Source organism: Aythya fuligula, chromosome 11, assembly GCF_009819795.1.
Source record: "Aythya fuligula isolate bAytFul2 chromosome 11, bAytFul2.pri, whole genome shotgun sequence".
Taxonomy (NCBI): domain Eukaryota; kingdom Metazoa; phylum Chordata; class Aves; order Anseriformes; family Anatidae; genus Aythya; species Aythya fuligula.
In genome coordinates, this window is record NC_045569.1 from 18225625 (window position 1) to 18238014 (window position 12390).

The 12390-nt window shown below is 40.4% G+C and overlaps 1 protein-coding gene across 1 annotated transcript in view; it reads right to left on the reverse strand.

The window, feature by feature from the left end:
- ADAMTS17 (ADAM metallopeptidase with thrombospondin type 1 motif 17) overlaps positions 1-12390 on the reverse strand; it is a 172061-nt gene that overhangs the window by 32932 nt on the left and 126739 nt on the right. The window contains exons 17-19 of the mRNA XM_032194627.1: positions 11373-11530; positions 7084-7243; positions 4910-5045 (exon numbers count right to left, since the gene is read on the reverse strand). Coding sequence (XP_032050518.1) covers positions 4910-5045; positions 7084-7243; positions 11373-11530 — 454 coding nt within the window. The remainder of the gene's footprint in view (positions 1-4909; positions 5046-7083; positions 7244-11372; positions 11531-12390) is intronic.

A 12390-nucleotide genomic window follows, 5' to 3' on the forward strand; every position in this document is an offset into this window, starting at 1 on the left:
TTTAGAATGGATTTAGCGGGATGCAATAATCAATGACATAGTGGTAAATGGAAAATAGGAAAAATGCAACATAGGCTTCCTCCAGGCAGACCAGGCAAAACTAATTGAGTATATTTCTTTGATTAAAATAACTGCTTTTCCAGAAAGCGGAAATGTGGTAGATTTAATCTACTTAGTTACCAGTGAAAAACTCCTTTTGTTGTATTAGAAATGCTTATATAAGTTGGAGAAACTGGTCATAAGCTGGAAAACAAGGATATCGATGTGCATGGAAGGTGAGAGCTGGCCACAGTGTAGTGCTTTAAAGGTAGTATCAGGTATGAAGGAAATTTAGATTAGTTACCAGGGGACTTCTTGAAAGATCTGTCTTGCTTCTGATGACCTTGGCCCAAAAAGAAGAAAACTGTTGAAAAACTGGTGTAACTGCTGACAGTACAACGTCTGGAAGCATTGTCAATGCAAAAGAGCATTAGGATACCATAACAAGAAGAACCGACCAACCTTGAGTACTGTAATAGAAAAGCTATGTTGAAAATTAATAGTACACAGTGCAAGGTTGTGTGCTTAGGGACTAATAACAAGCATGTCCGTGTTAAAGTAAGATTCATATGTTGAAACAAATGAAGAGGAAAACCTCCAGAATGACTCTAAGCCACAAATGTGATACAGCCATGAAAAAAGCAAAGAATGCATCAGGAGAGTTGCTGCCAACGAAGGCAGGAAAGTACTAATGCAACTGTGTAAGGGCTAGATGAAACGGAGGATAAGATTTTCCGACACAATTCTGGCCACCTATGCCCTGAAATGATGCATTCAAATGATTTAAATTAGAGCACTAGCACAGAAGGGAAGTGAGAATCCACAGACAGTTTCTCATCCAGGAAGCAGTTAAAAGTAATGGATTTACCCCAGCAAAATGACAGAAGGAGATAAATTGGTTTGTTTTATTGTACGGCACTAAGCATACAGAAAAAAAGCTAGGGTGGGAGAAAACTGCATAAGCAAATAAACAGTGCTGATGCAAGAACAAGTAGATGAAAAACAACAGCAAATAATTAAGACCACAAACAAAAGATCCTGACCCACATGAACAGCAAGGTCACAGAAAAGCCTTCCTGCGAGGGAAATAAACTGTGGAGCAAAATTGGCTTATGGAAACTAGCGTATGACATGGTAGTAGCAGAAAACTAACCGTCTGACTCAGAGGTGCTTTCAAGTCCTGAGCAGTGAAAATAAGGGCTCAGGTCTCCTGTGGTTTTCTGCAGACGATGGCAGGGATTTCTGGCTGTTCATGCTGTTGTTAAGCATCTGCGTAGGAACAGCACATATTCAACAGGTCCCTGAAAGAACTTAAACTCTATTAAAATCTATTACAACAAAGAGGAGGAAAACTAACAGTGTTTGCATGCAGGCCACAACAAGTCTAACAGTTGGGAAATTTCATGTGTTTTTGGTTCTCTTCCTGCATTAGAGGGGAGCAGTTTCATATTCATAGACCCAACCATGCATGTTGAAGTGTGTGGCCACTGGCCGACCTATATTTTCAGTAATAACAGCTGATGTGATCTGTGATTTCTGAGTCTGGTGCCAACATGAGCGCTGGGTTTGCCTATATATTTGGGTTGGTGTTCAGTGTGCTGGAAACAACCCATACGCACCGCATGCAAGAATCCAGATTCCATCTGGTTACAGCAGGGTTTTGTAAAAAATATCTAAAGAGCTAGGCAAAGGATTAGAATAAAGAGGTGCTAATAGGGTGCAGTTGGGACAGGAAAGGAAGCTGTAAAGAATTTAATGGAAAAAGAGGGTCAAGGAACATAAAAAATAAAATAGGAAGAAAAAGAGGCATTTTTTTAAAAGGTGAAAGAGTAACAATAATAAAGAATGAAAGATTCTTTCATTTTTGCCAGTTTCAACAAAACCCTTAAGAAAATTCTGTAGTCTGACGTTTAATTTTAAAACATGTCAGTGTATCCAATCCTTTTTTCCAATCCTGCTTTGTTTTTTTCGGATGCTGGGACGCAGTTGCAGAGCTCTAATCTTCTCCTTGGCCTCATGAAACTACTGTCCCCTGCCCCACATTATTTGGCTCTCCCAAGAGGTGGCAGAAGTTCAAAGGGATGTGTAATTTGCAAAGCACTTTGGAATCATGCTGGAAGAAAGACACTGTTATTAATATCGTACCTTTTTTTCTCCCCAGATCACTTTATATGTAATGTAGGTTATTGTTTTTCATTTTTATTACAATCTCAACAGCAATAACCTCCTCCTCCACTTATACAACATGATCTCACTCCATCCCAAAGAGTTTGCAATCCACAGTACACACAGATCGAGACAGGAAGCAAATGGACAGTGTAGGATAATGAATGTAAGTCACACCGCGCAGCCAAAAGAGCAACAGAGAATGAGTGTCCTATGACCAAGTCTTGTGCTCTGGACATTAGACCTTTCCCTGGAGACAAATTCTGTGTAAGATGATTCCCTTACATTTTGAGTAGAAGTGTAAATCTAGATAATAATACATAAAACAGAGCAGACCTACTACAGAAGGGAAAGCATTATTCTTTCTTCTGCTCAGGTAAAGGGCTGGGTCCGAGTGGAAGCAAGAAAAGACCTTATTGTAACAAGATGCTACCGTAATTTTACTTGAAACCCTAAAACAAATTCAGGGCTTATAAAAAAAGCATTGACATGGTGGAAGAGAATGGTTTCTTTAAGATGTTCTTGGTCAGAGAATATGCTAAGCATGCATTTCTAATATCTGGGTGGGCAAACGCAAGTGGAAATTTAAATTCTACAGAGGCACGGAGAATGTGCTTCTGAAAAATGTTTCCAGTCAAAAGCATGTTAAGTGTGAAAGTGTGGTCTACACGGAGGGAGTGAGGGAGTGTGGTCTGTCAGATCATCAGCAAGGATTTTGTGGCCTTTCTGGGCATTAAGCACATTTGGTGTCTGCTGTCATTGCTCCAACAAAAAATGTACCAATGAGAGTGTCACTGTGCTGGTGCTAATTGCTCCTGAGGAGAAGTGGGCTGAACTGTGGCTATAAATTGCCCGATAACTCCATACAGAAGAAGGGAGTACAACATTGGAACAACATTAAGGGCTGAATCTGAATCCACAAAAGAACACAATCTGCACATGGGAACAGACTGGCTCTTTCTCAGGAGATTTTGTGTGATTCAACCTAACCCACTGTCGCTGCCCTGGAGAGGCAGCAATACCACGAGAAAAATGTGCAACAAGGAGGAGTTCACCAAGAGCTCAGAATCACAGAGATCCCATTGAGAAACAGCACTGTGGGTCTTAAGGCTCTACAAGACTTTGATGTGCAAGGCCTCTCTATGTCGTATTCAGCTGATAGAGACAAAAGCCTCTCACTTCCTCCCAAGCTTTGTAAGCTGCTTTTCTTCAGCTCTGCCACCTGAACCCCTCCATATCACCTTGACTCACTCCAGTCTCTTCCCAAGGTCTTTACAAAAGGTCTAAAAGAAATACTTGATGCTAGGGCAGAAACACAAGCAGATGCTCCTTGTTTCTGCCTTTCAGAGAAAATGACATGACAGAAATGCCAGCATCACTGAATCCTCATTTAGGAAACTTCCTCTTGCAAATGACATTGTTTCCTTGAAGCCATTGAGACTTCGGCTTTCCTTACAGACCTAGAAGCACACAGGCTATCTCATTACACCTTTCAGAACTGCTGAAAGCAGCATGGCCACAACATCGTACAGCTGTAATAGACACCGCAGACACAAAACGAAATCTGAAAAAAACTATCCTTATTGATGGATTACCTGACACTACACTTCCCTGCTTCAGGGCACTTTAATCAGAGCACAAGTCCAATTAGAAGGAAATGTGCTGCTTCTCATTTCCCCTACTGTTTCTGCCAGCAGGATGAGTTTTGTAGGTACTTCTCCCTGGCTTCTATGACTGTACAAGATGTGACAGCTATCAAGTTGCTTTGAACTGGCTTTTGTAGATATTCCTGAGCTTTATCCTAAACTTGTTTTCTAACTGCTATCAAAAGCGTACTAAAAATTGCTTCAGACCACGAGTGAACATTTTTGCTAGCAAACAAACAGAACACATTAATTTGCTTTTCTGTGTTTTGTCACTTTGGACAGAAACTCTATTTTTTATACAACGCAGGACAAAATTAAGTCAGCTAAAAGTGCTTGCCAAAAGAAAAGCTTTTTATTATTTTTAGAACTTACAACTATTAAAGCTTTAATTACTCCTACTGATGCAGAAAACCATTCTTACTGAGGAAAGCATCTAAAATGTGTTTCGTTGTCATTTCTTGACTTTAGCAAGATTCAGGTATGTTTCCAAAACTATGAAGGTGTTGGTAGATGCTGAACAAACTTCACACAAACAAAAGACACTCCTTGCCTGCAGACTCCCACTCTAAACTACTCTGCTCGTACAGATCAGGCATGCAACACAGCAGACAAGCTATAGAAGCTTAAAGGCTGTGGGCTGTTCAGGAGGTTATTTGTAGCACTGTGTGCTACAAAAATTAATCAGACCCTACTCTGTGATGGTTTAAAAAAAAAAAAAAGGTTGGATAAGCATTCACTGCAATCTTGTCTAGCTTTATACTTTGAGTTGCTCTGTCTCCCAGGAGGCAGCCAAAAGGAAAAGAAAAAAACATCCTCAGACAATGCATGCAGGCAGCTCACATGGAATCTGGACTTACTGGTCACAGATTAAATGGACTCTGAGGTAATGAAAATCTGATCTGCTCAACAAAAGGAAATGAATATTACAGCTGGTTACTGTGGCTAACAATGCATCCCGATGCTTTTAGACATTTTCACCATGTTCACCAGATGGAGACTTTGGAAATGGGTGATTTGTGAAGGAAGAGGATATTGGTTTTTATATTTTAACTCCTTACCGTGACTGGCAGGGGTGTGTGTTACATTTCCTGACCTGGGGCTCGGGGCGATTCACTCGCTGGCAGTCACTGTCATTCACCAGTGTCATGGTCTTGTTAATAATTCGAGTACAGGACACAATTGTTTTCCGTTCGCCTGTAAGAAAAGTAAAAAAACTATGCTGAAAAACAGGAAACTATTTGCTAAGAACAAAAATTTGTAAACTTATTAACTAGGTCTCCCTACTATCTTTACAAGATGCAATTTACACAGCCCTACAAACACTGTAAGCAATCTTATTTCCACTTGTCTTACCTTTGTACTGTTCTGTTTTTGTGCTTTTCTTTTCTTCTTCAGAAAAGCTACAAATCTCTCCCCAGTAACTGTAAAATTGACTGCTCCACAAGAACAACACATTGGGCTTTCTCCTTCTAGCACTTAATGGGAAAACGATCTTGAAAACAATTTGCTTTCATTTCTGGTTCCTCCTTCACATGTTACAGTGCCCTGTAATCACCCAGGACAGATGCTCCAGCTATGTAAACTGGAGACACAACCACCCGCCCCTCGGTGACTGATAATGACAGGACAGCTGCCTCTTGCTGCTCCCAGTACAGGAGGAGTCAGGTTGAAAAGGAGTAACGAGGCTTCAATGGTGATAAACTGGGTTTGTCTGTATTTCACAAAGTGGTGAAATTAAGTCACCAAAATAAAATATTTCTGATCTTCCTCTCCCTCCATTTATGCTGCTTAAAAAACCTTGCTAGTAAGAGACATCTCAGGAGTAGTCAACTTTTCCCAAACAAACTAATTCTTGTGTATCAGATATTTCCTTGAGACAGCAGAACTGTGGCCCTCCGGAATCAGCTCTCCTCTGTGTGCCAGAAGAAAAGCGGTGTCATGAGGCAGCATGACAGTAACCAGATGTGACAAAGAAAATGCCATTCCTGTATCATATGACTTCGCCTTTCTGGTAATTGTTTTGTTTTCTCTGCTCCTCTTCTTGTAACCCTCAGCTCGCAACAGATTGACTCTGTTCATGATTTACAGCAGATAATTCAAAATAACTCAAATTCTGTTAATACAGGATTTGTACAAGTCTGTATGGAGGTTATTGATGGCTAAATTGATTGATGCAGTTCAGGATCAAACCGCACAAAGGGAAGAGGCCCTTCCCAGGTTGGATAAGTAGTAAAAGCATCTGACAACCAAAGCGTATGAGATCAATTGCCATTCAAGCTACTACTGGTGGAAGTCCTGTTGCCAGGTACTGACAGAATTCAGGGATGTGGCAGGCTTGTTACACAGTTCAGAAAAGCCACAAACAAATTTACTACTCTTTCAGGTGAAGGCTTAATGGCTCTAACAAATTGTTTTAAAAGGTGAGTAAAAGTGTCCATTTTAAGATTTTTTTTTTCAGAAAAAAATCCATGATTTCAGTATACTGAGGGCAGTGAACCTTCAAACAAGAAGATGAGCACTCTTTTCCTGTGTTATAAAATATGATAAATAACCAGGTAAACTTGTGAAGAAAAACTGGCCAGAAGGCATGGAAATGATCCATGTTCCTCAAGGAAAACCCTACTTCTTCCAGCACTGAAAATTCAACCGACAGTGGCTGACAAACCGGCCTCTGGCTTCAAAGGCATCAAATCCCCCCGAGGGTTTCAACAAATCTGTTTCAGGGATCATCTGAAAAGTGTGATTTGCAATGTGCTAATGTACTCCCAGAAAGTCCACCCCACATTAAGAGGGTCTGATGCAATCCTCCAGGAGTTGTCACAGCAGCACTGCTCCCATTTCATCCCCAGGGAAGGAAATGTCTTTCAGCGAACATGTCTGAACACCTGTGGAAACTCTACTCCAAGAATGTGACGGAGGTTTGAGATATGAGGCTGCACGCAGCGCCTTGAGCCATCCGCGGAGCACTAAGCCAGGTGCAGTCCCAGCCTAGAGTAACAAGCCGACAAAGCAGTGTCCCTGCCAAAATGCTGGGTGAAAATTAACTGTGGGGATGCAGATGATAGCTGGGAGAGCTGGTGAGAACGAGCTCTCGTCTGAGTTCATTATGGCAACATACATCACCAGGGCCAGCTTCCTTCATGTTCTGGCGACACCGCCTTCTGCAGGCACCTCTAACGGCTGGTGTCTGCAGGCGCTGGACAAGTCCCACCAAGCTTCCAAAAGGCCTCACCTCCTCCACACTGCACGCTGCACCCTTCCCATCCGCTGTGCGTCCAGATGTACAAAGAATCCTGTTGCTTTTCTGGCTCGCTTCTGTTTTCAGCAGTATAGTTTACAGGAATGGTGTATTCATAATGAATTCCATAATTCTGGTCATGAAATAACAGCACCTGGTTGAGCAGGAAAAGAAAGACTGTTAAGACATACTGTGAACTGGGAAAGCTAACAGAATGCAGAGACAGTAATGCTAGAAATGCTGTTTCAGGTCCATATTTCCAAAATATAAGTACTTCATGACAGGCAACCAAATCTTTATCTAGGAACCTGAAATTACAGTAGTGTTGGCAATCCAGGGCCTCTGTGAGAGCACTCACAGCTCATGATTTGTGAGTATTTGAAATAATCAAGGAGATATCTAAGCCTGGAATCTGGTACATGACTATTACTGTTGTGTAAGTCTCAAATGTGATCAGCAAGCCAGTATCTAAAGAGAAATAGTAACACAACAGGAAGCATTAAATCACCAGTTTTCAAATAACAACTATTTTAACGAGTGTCTACAGTTAAAAATAACATCCCTCATCATACCTGTCCTACTTTTGTTTTCCAGAAAGCAGGTTGTTTCCAAGTCTCATACACAGACCCAGGCTTCTGGATGGGGAACTTAGTAGAGAATGGGGAAATCTACAGATCATGGTCCTGGGCAGCCTGCTCTATGCTACCCTGCTTGAGAAGGGCAGGTGAAGAAAATAACCTCCAGATTATCTCTTCCAGCCTTCAACAGTTCTGACTGATTCTGTGAGCTGCAGCATTTACTGTTGCATTTGAGTTGAGCTGCAGCAGTCCAGTTTGAAGGCAGAAGCATTTATTAATGCATCTGAAGGCACAATGTGACCCTTCTCAAAGCAAAACAAAGCAATGAAAGCAAAAAATTCACATGCTTCCTGGAAAATGTGGCACTCAAAGTGAGGGTGACTATTCCTGCTGAAAGCTGTAGGAGCAGGATTTTGTCATCTCAGAAGCCTGAGGATGGCAAGGTGGAGCTGTATCATCCAGCTGCTGGCAGCATGTGTATTTCCATAGCCCTGCACATTGCTGGAAGGAGGTGAAATCTGCTTTCGACAGCAAACTGATTGCTTCCCATGGAGTTACATGTGACGTCTTTAGTGTTATTATTCTGGAATTTACTGACCACTAAAAAACGCTGAGGAACAGAGAAAAATGCTTAACTGTTCACCACAGGCAAATGACAGTTCTGGTCCTGTTCTCATTTCCATGTCGGGTTTCATTTGGCTCTCAATTCTACTGGCTTAAGACAGAAGTGACTAGAAGACACCCAATACAGTATCAGGCCCATGGATTATCACTCTAATACAAAAATCAAAGAATTACTACTGTAATGCTGATGCAGTGGTGTTATACTTATTATCCCATAATCTCAGTAGCATTAGACTGGTGAATTCTGCTGGCTCTTGGCACCTACTGGAACAGGAGCAGCACCCTAGCTAAGATATTTTAAGTTGGGGCTGTCAAAATGAAGCAAGCAGCTGCACAGTCAAAAAAAAAGCAAACTTACAAATGCTATTTTATCTCAACAATCATTGCTTCCCATTAAGATTGGCAGAAATCACTCCTACTTTACCAATGGTTTCACTAAAGCTGTCGTATGCTCGTTTAACCAAAAATCCCCCAGCATATGTGCTAAAATAAAGTGTCCAGCTTGTAGCCACCGACGTCCTGGAGGTCTATGGGGCAACACAAACTCAGCACCTGGGAGTTGCTCTCCATGGCGCAGATTTCAGGCAGAAAAACATCTTTCAGAAGATGTTGGAAACAAAGGTATGATTTTGCTTCAGCTACAGAGGGAGCCTTCCTACCAGAACTGAATGCCACAGTTGCAACTAGTTAGCCATCATTACAAAGATGGATCTATATACTTTTCTTCACAATTAGAAATACCAGGCATTCAGCAGCAGAGAGCTCAAGTACTGCTCTGGCAGTTTAAGTGCACAGGATACAGGCAGCTTGTTCTACAGAATCGATCAATCAGTCTTGTCTAAAGCATCTTTATGCTTTGGGAGTGTCTGGTTGTCCTCTGTTGCCAAAAGGAGGTCTAGCACAGGCCTAGTTACACAAACATTAATTTCTCCAAGAAATATACTTACAGCAACGCACTTGGAGAAATGCCCCAAGTATTAAAAACCAGCCCCTAAAAAGAAATCCTTATTATCTCAATATGGGAGCAAGACTAGTGAATCTAAAGGCCCATATGAAACCAATTTCATGCAATTTCGTAGCCACATATAATTGGTGTGTGTGTGTATGTGTGTATAATTGGTTTCAAATGCAGGTCACAATGGATTGACTGAAGCTTCTGGCTCTTTGTCAGTCCAGTGTATTCCACCACTGTTTGAACAACAGTTTTCTATTTAGAGGTAACTGGTAACCATCCTGCCATTCTTGCACTGAAAGAATGAAACCCACTACCCTTTATCAAGGAAAAAGATTAATATCTGATCTGGAGAAAAGACTTCACGCGTGCTTTGTTTATGACTGGCAATGATTTTCAGCCACGTGTTTTTTTTTTTTAATGGACTGGTAACTTTTACTTTCCTCTTTTTTAATCATTTCAGGAAGATTTTGCTCTTATCTGCTGAAAAAGTCTGTACCTGAATCTGATACTCGTGGGGAACCTTGTAATCACTATGTTATTTACTTGTTATTAACTGTGTATCCTGTGTTATTTTCTTACTTCTTAGTGAAGGAGAAACAGCATTTCTTTAAAATCAGAGTTCTACTCATGCTGAAGTTTGCAAAATGCTGGTACCAGATTTCACTGCAATAAGCCTCAACCCAGCAATGCTCTGGGAAGTTCCTAGAGCTGGCAAAGGAATCCTGCACAGCATCTTCACAAGGTTAGGAAGATCTTGCAAGTACAAGATATTTTGTCAATGTCCTGGTGTCAGAAGGGAAGATTTGCATTAAGGCCAAACTCAAGGAGATGTTGATTTTTCTTGATGATGAGCATAGCTCCTTTATACAGGGCAGACCCTGCATTACGTGGTCAGGAGAAGGCTGATGTGCCCAAACCCAACTCACTGACTGTTTCAGAAGTAAACTGAACCCAGCGTTACCCTGGTCTGTATATGAGCCTGGTACACTCACCCATCTGTGTGATAAGACAAAACACCTCATCTTCCTTGCATTTTGACACAGGAAAGGCACTAATAAAGTGGATTTTTTTGTTTTGTTTTGTTTTTTGTTTGTTTTGTGAGTGTGAAAAGTTCAAACAACTTCTGAGCTTTTCAGACTGAGCTGTCAGATGTTTTACAGTGAATGTCAATGAGAAAAAAAAATAAGATGAAGAAAGGGAGAGATTTCTAATACTTAGCAGTGCTTTAAGTTAGTCTTCATTGAACAAACACAACAAAAAGTCACAAGGAAAAGAAACTGCACGCAGAAAAATGTAATTGAATAAAAAAGTCATAGTAAACAATGCAAATGTTAAAATACTCTATGTTTGTATGCAAATCTCTCTATAGAAATCTTGAAGCTTTACACAAAGTTTCAACTAGTTAACACATTTGTGAGACAGCCATTAATAGATTATCTTATAGGTAGAAACATTCAGGTTACCACTGACATTAAGGGACTGGCCCATCACCCCATCACCCAAATTAACAGAAGGACTATGCTGAACATTAGCAAAACCTTCAAGAACAGCTTAAAACACATAAAACTTAAAAAAAAAAAGAAAAAGAAAAAGAAAAAGAAAAAGAAAAAGAAAAAGAAAAAGAAAACAAGGAACATTTCTGTATGCAATGAAGCCACTACAGAGAGTCAAATTCACATGTATCATCTCTACATGCAAAATGTTCATTTTTTTTCTATTAGAGCAACAACGTGTTTAAATACAGAGTATGTTTTGGCATAAGCTAAGAAGGAATTTTGGCAAAATTTCTATTCATGCATGTGAGCAGATATGTCCATGAAGGAAAGAAGGCTCCTGGAGACCTATGGACTCTAGCACGAACCTGTCATATTATCTGTGGCACATTACAGGAATGTCCTGTAATGGAAATGGTTTTACTGGGACACTGCATGTTCCCCAAGTTATTTTTAAGTAGTGAGGTGGTTATCTCCAGCCCTTCCAATGCTGCAAAAGAATTCAAGGAGAAGCAACACTGCATACCTGTAAGAAACTCTAGTGAGGAAGCAATCAAAATTTAACTTTCATCTAGAATATAAACCCTTTAGGTTGCATCACTTAAGAAACACAAACAAAGGATATAAAGTTACCATCAAGTGCAGTGGTATTTTAGTTGGTCCTTTGGCAGAGATTTTCTCCCACAGACCCCTTCGCACGTACCGGACAGTAGTGCCTGCGATCTGAAACTCACCAGGAAGCTCAATTTTCCAGTCGCTGTTAATGGATCTCTTACTGGAATCTTTTAAAGCTGGAAAGAATCAAATATCGTGGAATGAAATGAAAGCAAATATGTAATTACAAATAGGCTACTGACTACACTGACTGAAGATTAGGCTACTGACTACACCGACTGAAGACTGAACTTCTTTCTCAGCCCACTTGAAGTGCAAGATGCAGCAGGCTTGTAACAGACACAAGTTTAGAAGATAAATTAAGTATAATTTTAGCTGACTTATCTAGAGGTTACTAACTTGTGCATATCCTGTATTTCAGTTGCTGAAGGAATTTCTAATTACATTACCATTACCATTAAGTAAAAATAATATTGTATAAACTGGTATTGCTAAGGTTTTACTACCTAAAATTATTAGGTTCCGCTTTTCAAAGAAGCAAAGTTCTCCGGCTTCAAAACTTTGAATGTTCTCTGTGTCATTCCTCTGCCAGAGAATTTAAAGGGAGGGGGAAAAAAAAGCGTGCAGCAGCAGTTTACAAATGAAAAGGAAGGAAAGGTAACTACCCACTGTCCTTGGAAAAAAAGGACTACTAATTCAGGACTAAATGGTAGAAATCTTCCAGAGTTTGATCTATTTCAGGAGCATGCCTGAAAAACACGTGGATTTATGGCATGTTGTTGAATTCAGTTCCATACATACAGTTCTTTGCAAAGGGAAGTTTGTGCAAGTAAAATGCTTTTCTTTGATTTTCAGTGAAGAAAGATTTGATCTGTGTTTAAGGTAAGACTAAAATACTACAGCACTGTGCTGACAAGCAAAAACCATAAAGCAGTGACTGACTAGGAGAAGTGCGAACCCTATTAGCCCATTTTGCTTATCCAAGCTAAGTGGAATACAGATTGGGAACACAAAGCACAATTAGAAAACAATTAGT